General features: G+C 36.4%; 1 protein-coding gene across 4 annotated transcripts in view; it reads left to right on the top strand.

Annotated features, from left to right (window-relative positions):
• The window catches only part of Rab27b (RAB27B, member RAS oncogene family), a 152,030-nt gene extending 140,459 nt beyond the window's left edge, over window positions 1–11,571 (top strand). For all 4 annotated transcript variants that reach the window (XM_074069791.1, XM_074069790.1, XM_074069792.1 and 1 more), the window contains 3 exons: window positions 740–843; window positions 3,964–4,087; window positions 5,451–11,571. In XM_074069791.1, the coding sequence (XP_073925892.1) occupies window positions 740–843; window positions 3,964–4,087; window positions 5,451–5,640 (418 nt within the window). In that variant the 3' untranslated portion in view covers window positions 5,641–11,571. The remainder of the gene's footprint in view (window positions 1–739; window positions 844–3,963; window positions 4,088–5,450) is intronic.
• Window positions 11,572–15,532: the final 3,961 nt, after the last annotated feature.

The following is a 15,532-nucleotide window of genomic DNA, read 5'->3' as shown; positions in this document are numbered from 1 at the left end:
CAGCATGTCTTCAAACTTCACTAAAGAGGTCTGGAGGAGGAGTCCAGGAGAGATGGTTCTACATTGCATACAACACACCATATTCTTTAACTTGTCCGTTAGAAATTATTATTCTCACTTCTTTCTCCAACCAAGTTGCTCTTTTGTCCTCACATTGCCTCACACCTTTTTCCTCATGAGAACTGCACACCAGTATGAAGCTCAGTTTTAACCCCAAAGAGAGCTTTTAGAAGAATTTGTTCATCAGTGTCTTTCCTCACAAACAAATTTTAACTCCAGCTGCCAACAAGTTGTGGTTTTCTTCATATGACCCCAGACATTCACTTTCAGGCTACTGTGTACCAAGTTTTCTTCTGGGCACAGACAAGAAAGATTGAAGAGCATGAGTTAAAATCTCCACTATAAAAGTGGCTTACATTTTAATTGTGGACCACGGGATGCTCATGAGTCAAAAAGAAAAAGATTTCAAGATGCTGTGTAAGCAAGTGTGTGATTCAGTATTACAAACTGTGTGATACTGTGCCATGGGACCATACAGCTAGGAAATGCTCTTTGAAAATATCTAAAACCAAATCTCCCCTGGCCCATTAGCTACCTTCCTGCCCACTGTCCCATGTCTGTGGGATTAACCCTAACGGCCAGTCATCCCCACCTTGGATCTGAAAGGGAAGCAGTTCTGTCTGTATTACGATTGAGTCTGTGGACTAACTCAGAGCCGCCCACTATGCTTCCTCTGCAGGTTCCGGAGCCTCACCACTGCGTTCTTCCGAGACGCCATGGGTTTCTTATTAATGTTTGACCTCACCAATCAACAGAGCTTCTTAAATGTCAGAAACTGGATGAGTAAGTGGGCTGAGTAATGTGTATTGGCAGCTTGGGGAGCCCATGGTTGTTTGCCTTATGAGATGCAGCCAGAAAGGCTACCACCACAGACTAACTTTGGAAAGTCATGAGTTTAGTGTCACTGTGTCTCCTTCAAAGTGTGGATCACCCAAGGTGCCTTGGAATTGTATATTCCTTTGACATTCTTCTTTGAAGAAGGCTATGTAGCTTTCTCACCACCTATATTTAAGGTCTTTATTATTATAATTAAAAGGTCGTTATGTCTATGTGTCCAATGAGTTTTGAAGGACTTCTTACACCTAAGTGAGCTATGACTTCTGTGACATGAAACCTGGATAGGGTACAGAGAGAAACAGCAGTGTTTTCTGAGAGGGGACCCCAGACACTAAGATGTGTTTGAGGATGAATGGGCTAACTAGACCAAAAAGGACTCCAGAATCCAGCAGCCATATGTGAACACACAGCATGTTAGGCAGTCAGTTCACACTGGATTTTACTTTAATCAAGAATTGTTCAGCTGGGTGCCAGTGGCTCATGCTTCTAATCCTAGCTACGTGGGAAGCTGAGATCAGGAGGATCATGGTTCAAAGCCAGCCAGGGAAAATTGTTTAAAAGACCTTATTCCCAAAATAACTACAGCAAAATGGACTGGAGACATGGCTCAAGTGGTAGAGCACCTGCTTTGCAAGCATGAATCCCTGAGTTCAAACCCCAGTCCCACCAAAAAAAAGAAATTATCAAATGATGTCCTGTATGGAAAAATGTCTAGCCTCCATGGCAATTTAAAAATAACATAAAATTCAAATGCTGCCTAATTGATTATTGAATTCACATTGATTGAGAGATATCAACACAGGACAAAATTATTAGCATTGCCCTTTGGTTTTGCTCTGGTCATTTTGGAGATGGGGTTTTGTGGACTATTTTCCTGTTCTGGCCTCAAACAGCGTCCCTGCAGATCTCTGCCTCCCAATTAGCTAGGATTACAGGCATAAACCACCGACATCGGCTTAGTCTGACTCTCTTAATTACTTCTCTAAAAGAGTGTTTATCCTGTCTTTATTTCCTTTTAATATTGTATGGCCTTATTCAAATTTTGATGGTATTACTAGATTCTGAGGAGACAAGGAGATAATAAGATTATTATATTCTTTCAGAGAATAGTTTATTATCTTTTTTTCAAGGCACATGAGATGCTCCCTTGATTTTACTTCTCTTATTGTTGGAATTTAAGGTAATTAATTTCCAAGCCTAACAACACTGGAATTATTATTTTTTTTATTCATATGTGCATACAATGTTTGGGTCACTTCTCCCCCCTTCCCCCCTCTTACCCCCCCACTCCCTCCCTTAACCCCCCTTACCTCTCACTACCCAGCAGACACTATTCTGCCCTTATCTCTAATTTTGTTGAAGACAGAGTATAAGCAATAATAGGAACAAGTGTTTTTGCTAGTTGAGATAAGGATAGCTATACAGGGAGTTGACTTGCATTGATTTCCTGTGCATGTGTGTTACCTTCTAGGTTAATTCTTCTCGAACTAACCTTTTCTCTAGTTCCTGATCCCCTTCTCCTAGTTGGCCTCAGTTGCTTTAAGGTATCTGCTTTAGTTTCTCTGCATCGAGGGCAACAAATGCTATCTAGTTTTTTGGGTGTCTTACCTATCCTCACCCCTCCCTTGTGTGCTCTCGCTTTTATCGTGTGCTCAAAGTCCAATCCCCTTGTGTTTGCCCTTGGTCTAATGTCTGCACATGAGGGAGAACATACGATTTTTGGTCTTTTGGGCCAGGCTAACCTCACTCAGAATGATGTTCTCCAATTCCATCCAGCGGATGATAACATTTCATTCTTCTTCATGGCTGCATAAAATTCCATTGTGTATAGATACCACATTTTCTTGATCCATTCGTCAGTAGTGGGGCATCTTGGCTGTTTCCATAACTTGGCTATTGTGAATAGCGCTGCAATAAACATGGGTGTGCAGGTGCCTCTGGAGTAACCTGTGTCACAGTCTTTTGGGTATATCCCCAAGAGTGGTGTTGCTGGATCAAATGGTAGATCAATGTTTAGATTTTTAAGTAGCCTCCAAATTTTTTTCCAGAGTGGTTGTACTAGTTTACATTCCCACCAGCAGTGTAAGAGGATTCCTTTTTCCCCTGCATCCTCGCCAACACCTGTTGTTAGTGGTGTTGCTAATGATGGCTATTCTAACAGGGGTGAGGTGGAATCTTAAACACTGGAATTATTAACACTCAAATCAGTGATGTTACAGGGTAAGTGTTTTGTGTTCTTCCTCTAGTGTTGGGAAGGGGGCAGAAGGCATGTCTTAAGGTACACATGAAAATAGCCTCTGGGACTTCAAAAGCACAGGTCGATGAATTTTCCATCTGTTCTTTTCTTTCCTTACTGCTTCCCTCCATCCCTACCTCCCTTCTTTCCTTTCTCCCATGTCCTTCCCTTCCTTTCTTCCCTGTCTCTCTGACTCACACATACACATAATGTTTTCCTAGAGAAAAGAGAAAAACTAAGATGCTGTCTTAAAACTGTTTCTATATGAATTTGTGGTTGCTCAAAAAATGTTTCATTCTATAGATCATCACTTTGGATATCAGAAGAGGGAAATCTGTGCATGTTTGTAATCACAGCATTAGGGATCAATATGCTGAGAGTTTCAGCCAAGCATGAGTGATATAATAAGACCCTGTCTCAAAAATAAATAGATAGAGAAATATAGCGCCTCCTACTAGAACAAGCAAATTTACATACTTTAAAATAAAGTTGCTGTTATCTCAACTTGTATCTGAAAAAATGAATGATATAAATCAGAATGTGGAGCTCAGGGGGCATTTTCCAGACGTAGGTGAGCATGGACAGGTATCGATTCAGGTGCTTCCCATATGTTATAATTCATCATCTTCATGGTCTGTGGTTCCCAAGGCATTATCTCCATTTTATCGATGAGGAAACTGCAGCAGGCAAGAGTGAGTGACCTGGCTAATTGTTACTAGTAAGCCACCAAACTGCAGATGAACAATTCACTTAGGAATCTGCAGTATGAACAGTCACTTGACATCACTTGTTTGTAACCAACTTGCGGCTCCATCTGCTTGCTTTCCAAGGCCAACTGCAAGCAAATGCTTACTGTGAAAATCCAGACATAGTATTAATTGGCAACAAGGCAGACCTGCCAGACCAGAGGGAAGTCAATGAACGACAAGCTCGGGACCTGGCTGAAAAATATGGGTAAGTGAGTACCACTGAGAACCATCTGACCTTGTGCACTACTCCCTAACAGATAAAGGAGACCTCAGATTGATAACAGAAGGAATCGCCTTGGATCAAAAACAGGAGACAGATTTAAAAGACTTTCCAGAAGAATATGTGATGTTTTAATGAATTATTTAATAATAATAGCACCTAACATCTGCTGAATTCTTTTCATATGCTAGCAATTGTTCCTAGACTTTATCTCACTTAACTTCTCGGAGCTATGTGTCAGAGACACCAGAGTTCCCCCATTTTTGTACATGAAGGATTGAGCCACCCAGAGATGAAATGCCTGATGGATAGCCACCTACCTAGTAAGGGTCAGAGTTAAAATTCAGTCCTCAGAGTCTAAAATCAGGGCTCGTGTTCTTAAACTCTATGCTCTTCTGCCTCTCAGCCATAGCTATGAGTTTAGTGAAAGGTACCAGACACAAGCAGGATAATGTAACACTCACCCCAGTTGAGCCTTACTGGCAGCTGAAAACAAGCAAAACCAAACCCATGTATTTGCAAATTGGTCACCACGGCACAGTCTGTCCTGATTTTTAAAACTTAAAGCAGTTTAATAATACTTGCCAAGTTTTTACTGAAGAATTCTCATTCAGAACTTTAAAAGTTCAGTCTTCTTGGAACTTTTAACTTCAAATATGTATAGCTGCATTCACATGAACATTTAATTTGATGTATGTTTAATTTTAAATAACATTTTTAGGTGATTGATTAGAAGGGACATAAAATTTTAATGACACTGTTGATCACTGTTTTTTGCGCCTCCTATTTGTTTTAAAACATGGTAATGCCTTGGTTTCAACTTTTTGACTACCTCCTATAGTGCTTTCCTTGCCCATAAAATTGCTTATTCCATACTAAAGAGCAGCCCACTTGTTTTCACTCACTGAGAAAAAAGCAAGAATGTTTCCAGCTTACCCAGTACAAGCATAATTTTACCATGTCTCTGCCAGTTGTGGGTTTTACATGTCAGCAATCTACACATCTTGCTTATCATTTCAGATTTCTTCCTCCCAGAAATAATTGTCATTAAAATTTTGTGGGGGAACTCTTAACCTCCACTCAGTGTTTTTCAAAAATACAGTATATTCAAAAGATCGATTGTGCAATATGGCAACTATATTTAATGATGACAAAATATATCCTTGAAAAAATGCAGAGTGGAATAACAAAAATGATAACCTTCTGAGGTAATATATTTGTTAATTAGCTAGATTTAACCATTCTACAATGTATGTGTATTTTAAAACACCATGTTATATCTGATACATATACACAATTTTACCTGTCATTTTCAAATGTGTATATTTACTTATTTTTTCTATGCTAGCATACCATATTTTGAAACAAGTGCAGCAACTGGACAGAATGTAGAGAAATCTGTGGAAACTCTTCTGGACTTAATAATGAAGCGAATGGAACAGTGTGTGGAGAAGACACAAGTCCCCGACACTGTCAATGGTGGAAATTCTGGAAAGCTAGATGGAGAAAAGCTAGCAGAGAAGAAATGTGCTTGCTAGACTCTACTTAGGAACTGATAATCAAGAACCCCACCCAAATATTGCATCCAAAAACAATGACAACCCACAAAATTATAGTTGAATAGACCACGCACAATGGCATGTGTTTCTTTTTCTGCCAAAAAAAAAAAAATCTATTTTAAGAAACCAGTCAAAAGTATTCAAAAGAATTAACAAGTTATTCTTAAGTTTCTTCCCTCCCCACCAAAAAAACATTCAAAGATTTCCTGAGGTGATCTCACTATCAAGGAGGGTCAGATGTTCAAAGAAGTTGAATATATAAAAGAGAAATAAGAATAAGAAGAGATACCAATGAGTTTTAAATGTGAGTGAAAATTACTTTGAAACATTAGAGAAAGGGGTAGGTTACTAATAGGAAAACATGGAAAGATCATTTCTTAAAATTTAGATTTACTTATATAAAACATGATTCATACTTCTACATTTGCATTAGGGAGAACATATTAGCTAAAAATATATACAAAGTACAGAATTCTATGTGGTTCATTAAGAATAGCATTACTATGTACACCCAATAAACTGTATACTAGAATAAGTAATTTACTGATGAGGTTATGAGTGGGTGAATGTCAGACTTCTGTTAAAAAATGTGAGAGATTGTGAAATAATTTCATTTTTGTGTTCCTAATAAATGGTAGGTACAAAAGAACAGGACTGTGAATGACAAAGTGTAAGAGAAATGCCCTGGAGGAAAAATGAAATAGGGGAATTGGACAGCTGAAATTAAATGTATCTGGTACAGATGTCTGGAGGAGTTACTTAGCCAAACTTTATTCAAGCCAATTAGAAACTGACATTATCAGTTGATATTACAAGAGTCTCCAGAGGTTTTCCATTTCAAACAAAATTTTAGGAATAGATTTGGATAGTGCTCAGCTTCCTATTTCATTTTTCTCACAAATGTTTATAGTCATAAGGAGAAATAAATAGTGCTGTTTATTAAATCTCTCTTTTGAAAATGTAATCAAGAAAATCTATGTAGCCTTACATTTTTTAAAGGCAAAATTTGTTAGTGATATGGAACAAAAAGTGACTATCAATTGTGGAGATAGTCCATCTATTTTACAGAAGCACTAGAAATTCTGAATCATATTTTTTACTTCAATCCATACCCACCCTTGGCTTGGACCAATTGCAGAAATGCAGGCGTGTCACTTCATAGCTCAACAACTTCAGAATAATGATGGATCAATTGTGTGGTCACTGTGAATCTTCATGTCATTAGTGACATAAAAATTGGTGATACCTCATTCTTTATTACAACCATGTTTTGTTTTGCCAAAGGTAAAATACCTCTAGTTGACCTATATTTGAGGGTTGATTGGGGATGGAGCTGTTTTATCGTATCAGAAAATGGGGTCAGTTGCTTTAGTTTTTCCCATAAACCTGCCTTCCTTTTCTTTCTAATGATCACAAAAGTATTTCATTAGCCTGTTGTTATCATTGTGAAGCTAGTATTACATTAGGTTTTTTTATTTCAGTTTTTGATACACACAAGCCATTCCTAACAAAATAGTATTTAAATGTGTCAACCAAGTTTATCAATAACAAAGGCAATGTACTTCATTTTCTCTTTTGCCACCAAGAAGCATTTAATTTTTTGAAGGGATGGCTCCTTTTCCTTAAAAAATTCAATTATTCCTAACTTTCCCATATTGTGTATTTTTTAAGCCTGTAAACATTGAAAACTCTAAAATCCCAGTGACCTCTTCAACCTCTCCTTTCCAACCTCCATCTGGTATTGAATCTGCTTCATAAACACACATAGATCCAAGGGAATGTCTATGTCTATTTATAACATTCTTAGGATGGGCTAGACCCAGCAATGTGCCATGAATCAAAATAATTTGGAAGCATCTCTAGGATTAGCCCCAACTGCAATTCTTAGTGTTAAGTGCCCAGCACCTCCAATTTCTGCAGTGCTGTGCCAGCTTCTAAGATTGGTCATAGTTGGGCAATCCTTCCAATAGTGTTTTCTCTGGATGCTTTCCAAGACCTCAATGCCTGTGCTATGAAGATAGAAAGCTATAGTTAACACTGATATCTCTTCTACAAGGAAACTGGGGAGAAACAATAACACCATTGCTGTGGCAAAACTGGGTGAAATTTTGTGGCCATTGAATCAATTTCTTTTCTGAATTCCAATTGTGATGCCCCTTGCATTTCCATAATAGGAAAATGATTGGTTTTATTAAATGCTAATGATAGGTATTCAGTTTGGCTATTTAGTTTCTATTAATTTTCCAGTTATATGATTGATTTACTTATGCCAAAATTCTGTCATTGTCAGTTATCTAATAAGTATTTCTCAGGGTCTGTTTTAAGATCATTATTTGATAGCTATAGCATGAAGCAGAGGGTCATGGCACCCATAATTATGGAATTATGCCTGTAAAAATAACAATTATTGGGTAATAATCTCAAGAGAAATGGAATTTAAAACTGGCAGGAAAATTAAAATATTATTCTACTTATAAATAAATGTTTAATCTAAAAATAGTTTGGCTGTAAAATTTGACATCCAACCCCAACTCTGTGTAACCATTATTAAAACTAATTCTCTCATTATTTCAGGACTCATAGCTGTATATAATTCATTTCATAAAAACAAAGGCAATGTACTTCAAATTTTCTCTTTTGTCATCAAAAAACATTTAATTTTTTGACAGAATGTTTCCTCTTCCTATAAAATATTTCAGTTATACATAACTTTTCTCTACCTTGTATTTTTATTAAGTTACAAACATTGGAAACTCAATGTTTCAAGTTGAGCTCGTGCGATGAGTATTCAGACTCCTTTCAAGAATTTCTTATTCCTTTTATGTCACCACAGCATGTATGTTCATTCAAGACATGCCCTAGTACTGATTGTCTCCCAAGTGTTTCAGTAAACCATATTGCATTTTGGAGAACTATTTCACATGCAAATTAAACTCCTTTCTGATGTAGGACCCATTTGTGAAGTGTTTACACAGGCTTGATGTTTACATTGCCCTAACTCAGTGCCTCAGACACCCCTATGACCAAATTTGTCTCTAGCCACAAAGCTCACTTCCTCTAATATTACATTTAAGAAGTCCTCATAGGTACACTAACACAGCCAAAGGTCTTCTGATACCTTCAGAAAGGATGAGAGAATTTTACTGGGATTTGGAGATTATTAGCACCTTTTCCTGGTCTCTTAGCATACTTCTTATAGAGTAGACTTAAGTGTGTGTGTGTGTGTGTGTGTGTGTGTGTGTGTGTGTGTGTGTGTGTGAGAGAGAGAGAGAGAGAGAGAGAGACAGAGAAAACCATTAATTAGGTATAAGGCTATCTTTTTATAAGACAAAAATGGTTGTTTGAAAAATATCAAAACATAGTCAAGGTTTCATGATGTCTTGGTCTCAGTGATTAGCTGAGAAATGGCTGGGTGTTGGGAGTTGAATTTGTGTGTCTCTCCATAAGTTTTAAAATTCTTGTCAGTTACCACTCATCTAATCAATTTGCTATCATTTCCATAGCATCAGCTATTATACTGCAAAAAAGTCAAAGCCAGCATTTTCTAAAGTATTTTATCTGTTCTTTTTAACAAGATGGGCTAGTCCCATCTCTGTCATAGTTTTACTTTAAGTTATTATTTGCCAACCTGTACAAATAGGATGAACTGGGCAAAGGCTTTAATTGGCACTTTTTTGTCCCCCTTATAAGACAAGTTTGACCATAGGAAAAAACATGAGTATATTAAAAATAATTTAATAGCAATCACCTTACAGAATTCATCAACAAATTTGATGAGGTCCATGTATTTTTCTCACCAATGGTGTGAGTGCAGGAGCCGGAAGCAGTACCATGGCTGAATGCCATGTATAACTAGGCACAGTAGGTAACTTGGAAGCTCTTGTGCATAAAAGAATATCATTCAGGGTTCTGTGGCATCTATGTTCACTTGAAGGATGCACGTGCTTTCCTTATTGTGTATTACACCAATTATTTGAACAAAACTTGTCATCCATAAAAGATTATAGAGTTACATTCTTAAAATTGAACTATAAAGAAATAGTGTTCTAAGCCTCTGGTATGTAAAGATATGTAATAATTCTTTAAAAACATGATTTGAGAGCTGATATTAGCTAAAATGATAGAGTTGTCTTGTACTGTCTATGACCAAGCTTTATAACATTTAAAGAAGTCTAGTGTGTTTGTCTATTTTAGAAAAAGTTTATCATTTTTAAAGATGCTGTCTATATTTGAAAAGGTTACCTAAGAATTCACCATGAGCTTTATTTTCCTCTTAATCTTTCACCAAGTTGATATCAGCTTATTTCTGGGGAGAGTATTGAACTATTACACATGAAAAGGGATATAGCTCATCTGAAATAAGTATTCTCTCAACACTTTATAAATTCATGAAGCTGCTTTTTTTCATGGTATACAACTAATTGTTGTTGGATATATAGATTTTATAAAATTACTGCCTTCAAACCACAATAATAATGTTGAACAAGAACTATAAAGAGAAGAATTAAAAGTTGACTAAACAATGCAACAGAACATAGATAAGGCCATCAGTTGATTTTTAGGTAGGAAAAAAAGACTTAAAGTTTTTATAACTACATCCATGAAAAATAATTTTTTATTATTTTGTCTACCAACTAGAGTTTATTCCCTTACAACTAAGCTAATAAAAATATTTAAATACCAAATATTTCATTATTGTCATGAAAATTTGGGATACTTAGAAACATTTATTTCCTATATTTTGACTCCAGTATTCTCATAAATTTAACTTGACTAATTTTTTAAAGAGTAGCAGTCTAAAGATGCTTTTCTGCTGAGTTCTTTGTAACAATCATCTATGGTTGAGATATTTTCTAACTTCACATATGAAGAGAAGATCATAAATGAAATAAATAAAACATCATATGTACTTATCTTTATTTTGCCAGGTGATTTTTGTCCCCAAATGCTCCTTTGAGAGAAAACTTAGGGTTATAGAAAGGAAAAGTGTCCACAAAAACAATCTGGGAACTGCAGGTATGTCATTAGATATCTTAGTGGCTTCTCCTTATATGGCTTATGAATCTGGAGTGTCTCGTAGGGTTTGTGTGAGACTCAAGGAGGGAATACATCACAAAAGTGACTTGCAAGGTACATTCCCTATCATGAACAGGTATTATTATCACAAACTAAGAATGAATAAAAAAAAACACAATCATAATTTGAACCACTTGTTTTAACAGGAAGTATAACAAGAACAACACAGTAATTTTAGTAGCGGTATTTAAAAGTACAAGTGGGCAGTCAGTCAATTTAAGATCACTGTATTTGATTGAAAATGTTTATCTCACTATTAAAAATTATAAACTCTATTTCAGTCTGTATGTCATCTTGTATTTCTTTCAAAGAAACCAATTATATTCTAGATAGTATATTACAGCGTGGTCAAATTCCTCTGTGTACAAATAGGGTTTTTGTAACCAAAGCCTTGTAAAAGATTCTGATTGTATTTGAAATAAAGAAAAATAAATTATCCTGCTTTAGTTAATGTGTTAAAAGTAGACAATGTTCCAATGATAAACACTGAAGTGCTTCACTGTATTCCAACAGTTTACCTTTAGTAACATCACCTCATTTTTAAGCTAAGCATGTTCGTTTTGTCTATCTTCTACACAGAACTATGTTTTGTCTAATGCTTGGAATATAAGTTAAAACTTCAAACGTGGAGTTTTTATTCTATAATTCCCTGAATAGGCTGTGGTTCCTGACAAACACTTAGGTCATTATTTTGTTGTACCAAAGTTCTAGTGACTTCAGAAATCATAGCATCCAATGATTTGTGGTGTCTGGGTTTGAATAGTATGGTTGAGAACTGTCATCAGTGATCATTTCTGCATACTTTTCAAATAAAAATGCATTTTTATCAATTACTCTGTGTACTCAAAGCAACTTTATGTCTGTGCTGAAGTTGGATGTGTGCTTGGTGATGAACGTTAAGTCGGTTTCAGCATGAAACTTGTATCACATTGCAAGTGAAATCCATTCACAGGAAGTAAGTGATGTGAACCTGGCCTTTCTCTCTAAACTTTCTCATTAATTATTTAAAGACTGAACTTCACAAGTGAAGTTCTTTAATAAATTTGAATGATGTCTTTATTAAAATTAGCAATTAACGTGTCAAAATATTCTGTGTTACACAGCACTATCACATTTTATTACAACACATTTCTTCTCCTCAACAAAATGCTGTGCAGGTGGTGGGATCTTCCTTGGTCGCAGACTGGTAAATGCCTGGTGTTTGAGGCCAGTTCAAAACCAAAGCCATATAGCTTCCTTTAAAATGCTCATTTGCAAGGGTTGCCTTGTTCCCAGAGTGGATCTTCCTCCATGTGTTACTTAGATGGGTTTTGCCAAAATAATAATGAGTTTTTAATTTAAAGGTAAACAATTCTCCCAGTGCAAGCACATAAATCCTTGGCACCATTCCTTTTACTCCCCAACAGCCATAACGCTGGTCTACAAAGGCAGATTCTTTTGCCACTGGATCCATCCTAAATAATTCAAGATAAATCACTAGGGGCTCTCTCTCCCTAATGGTTTTATATTATTTTGTAAAGTCAGAGAATACCCACAATGAGAAAAAAAATAGAATCCTGAATTTCACTGTCTATAATTACAGGATTTCTATTTTTCTGTAACTATAGGATTTCAGTATATAAGTTTTGTTAAATTATTCCCGTTTCTCGCTATCACTTCTAAAATGAGCATGGCTGTTCTTCTAGAAACTCATTTAAGTGGCTTGCATTATAGTTTAGGAAGCCAACACACTACTATGATTTGACTGAAGCTTTATAGGTCCTAGGAGGGTTTTGTGGTAGTAATCCAATCCAATTGCATAAATCTCTGATAGATGAGACTTCTTTACCAAATGGCTAGAAAAAAAAAAAAAAAAGCAGTGGCAGCTACAAGTTTACAGTGGAAGAAGCAGTGAGTTTGATTTCCCAGAGAAACTCTACCAGGAACTAACTCATCTGGTGAGAACATGACCCAGGAGGAGCTACTGGGAGTCTTGCAAGTTAACACATTGGGTATGGATGCATATTGCCCTGCTCCCATGCAGGAGCTCCAGTTCTTTCTCTCTCCTGACTTCCAAGAACTGTTCATTATGGGCCCACTGTCCAGCCAGGTAGGTCAAAACACGACCAGTTAGGGGAACTTCCCATCCAAGGGAAATTTTCCCTGCCCTTCCTTTCCAGAGAACACTGGCTTTCAGCCTCCTAGGGAAACTTACAAAGGAGATGGCAAACAGCTTCCTAAACACCCTGAGCAGTCCACTGCCCAGAATTCAAAGACCTTGAAAGAAAACTTGCATATCAAATAACAGTAATGATTTATACTAAGGAACCATGAAAGAACATATTGTGTGGAAGAGGATTTTGATGATACTGGAGCTTAATCTTTGATCCCTCGAGGCCTTGGGCACTCTGGGGGACACATTTATTCTGACCCTCCCTCAGTTTGCATGCCTGACCTGCTCTTCTGCCCAGAAACAGTGCCTCTTTCCTTCGGGTAACTTCCCTCCTCTCCTTCCTTTTTTGCCTTAAATGCTACTTTTGAAGAGAGACACGTCTTACATAAAATTACTATCCTATTTAAATTACCAATCTATAGTTACCATTGGTTGAGTTATCTCCCATTTATAATGGCAGCCACCTACTCTCATCCCTGGCAACTTCTTTTCCGTATAGCCAGCTATATTTTATTTTATTTTATTTTTTCAGTCCTTTAGAAGTCTCTGACTGTGGCATCTGCCCCACATCATCAGAATGCATGTTTTTGTTTTGTTTTGTTTTTGGTGCTAGGGATCGAATCCAGTGCCTCATGTAAGTTAGATAAGTACTCTAACCAGCAAGCCGCACCTCCAGCTCTACTAAAATGTATTTTTATAAAGGTAAAGACATTTTTTCTTTCTTCTCTGCCTCTTCCTCTCTTCTCTACCCTCCTCTACCCATCCCCTGCTGTAACCCTGGCATCTATCTAAAACTGGACCTGGTGACTAAGAGGCACTAAGAAACTGAGTGGGTAGATTATATGATAGCCTAGTGCTAGTCTTTCTTTTTTCTTTTCCTTTTTACTACTTTATTGAAGTAAATATTACGTAAAATACATTACACAGATTTAAGTTGCACAATTTAACAGCTTTTGCTATGGAAAGGGCCCGTGACCAACCACATCACCATCAGGCATAATACTTGTGACCTCCTGGTGTTTTGCTGTTTCCCCTTTCAGTCTCTCCCTTCCTCTGTTCCTGTCCCTAGGCAGGTACTGATTTGTCACCATGGAATCACATGATATGTTCTCTTTTTAAGTCTAGATTCTTTTACTTGGCATAATGATTTGAGATTTATCAGTTTTATGTATTCGTTTCCTGGTAGTTTGGTTCTTCTTATTGTTGAGTTATATTCCAATGCATGGACATGCCTGCATCTTCTTTATTCATCTATTAATGGACATTTGTTTTGTTTTATTTTTAGTTTTTTGGTGCTAGCAAATAAAGATGCTATGAAAATCAATGAACAAATATTTCTGTCTTCTGTCAAAAAAACTTTTGTTTCTCATTTGTATAAACCACGGAGTTGAATGGCCAGATCATATAGTGAATATATATTCAAATGTTTTAAAAAATAGTCTGTCTTCCAAAGTGGTTCTATACTGTTTTGTTCCTACTAGCAGTCTACAATAATACTCAGTAACAGCCAACCTATTTAATTTTAGCTGTTCTAATGGGTGTTTGGTGGTATCTCTTAGTGGTTTTAATTTGCATTTCCCTAACATTTTAAGCACCTTTTTCTGTGTTCTTTTGCTTTAAGTATGCTTTATCTTGTAAAGTAACTGTTCAATCACTTTGTTTATTTTATTGGATTATTCATCTCATCATATTTTAGAATTCTTTATATATCCTAGAAACAAATTCTATACATGTTGTGAATAGTTTCTCTAATTCTGCAACTTGATTTTTTTTTGTATAACTTTGCCTTTCAAAGAGCAAAAAACCAAGTTTTAAATTTTTCTGAGAAGGAGTGCTAGTTCTGGGGCAGGGTGTGGGCTTGGGCTGGAGCTGAGTGAGAGCCAGGGGTAGGGGGATGGCTTGGTGAGGCGTTTGTGGGAGTCAGAGGGAGGGCAGAGGGAAGGCTGAGGAGGAGGAGGGTTGCAGGTGTCATCAGGAGGTAAATGCCTGCCTCTGGGCTGGCAGGAGTAACTGTGGAAAAGATTTGAATTTTAATCAGGCCCATTTTTAAAAATTGTTTTATAACTCATGCTCTTCCATATTTTACAATGTTGCCTACCTTAATATTGCAAAGATAATCTCCTAGGTTTTCTCCTAGAAGCTATACTTTGTTTTATAATTAAGCATTTTTTCATTTGTGTTTAATCATTGCATATGTTCTGAGGAAAGGAGAAATGTTTTCTCCCTCCATACAGATAATTCTAGTATTTTCTTCCAATATCATTGAGAAGACTTTCCTTCCCCCACTGGATATCCTAAACACTTTTGCTAAGAATCAATCAATTACATATATGTGTCTTTAATGGATTCTCTTTCCCATCTCTTGACATATTTGTCTATCTTTTCACCAACTGTTGGTATAGTGATTTTTGCTTATTAACCTTAATTGTGATCTTGTTAACTTCATTTACTCTAGTAGTTTTTTTCCTGTTTTCCAGCTTTATTTAGGTATAATTTTAAAATAAAAATTATATATACTTAAGGTATATATCATAACATTTTGATATACATCAACTGTAAATTGATTATCATAATCAAGCTCATTAAACTATGTCACCTCACAGTTATTTGTGTGTTGAATACTTAAGAACTACTCTCAGAAAA

The sequence above is a fragment of the Castor canadensis genome, chromosome 4 (genome assembly GCF_047511655.1).
Source record: "Castor canadensis chromosome 4, mCasCan1.hap1v2, whole genome shotgun sequence".
NCBI classification, from domain to species: Eukaryota; Metazoa; Chordata; class Mammalia; order Rodentia; family Castoridae; genus Castor; species Castor canadensis.
This window is presented reverse-complemented; position numbering and strand designations above follow the sequence as displayed.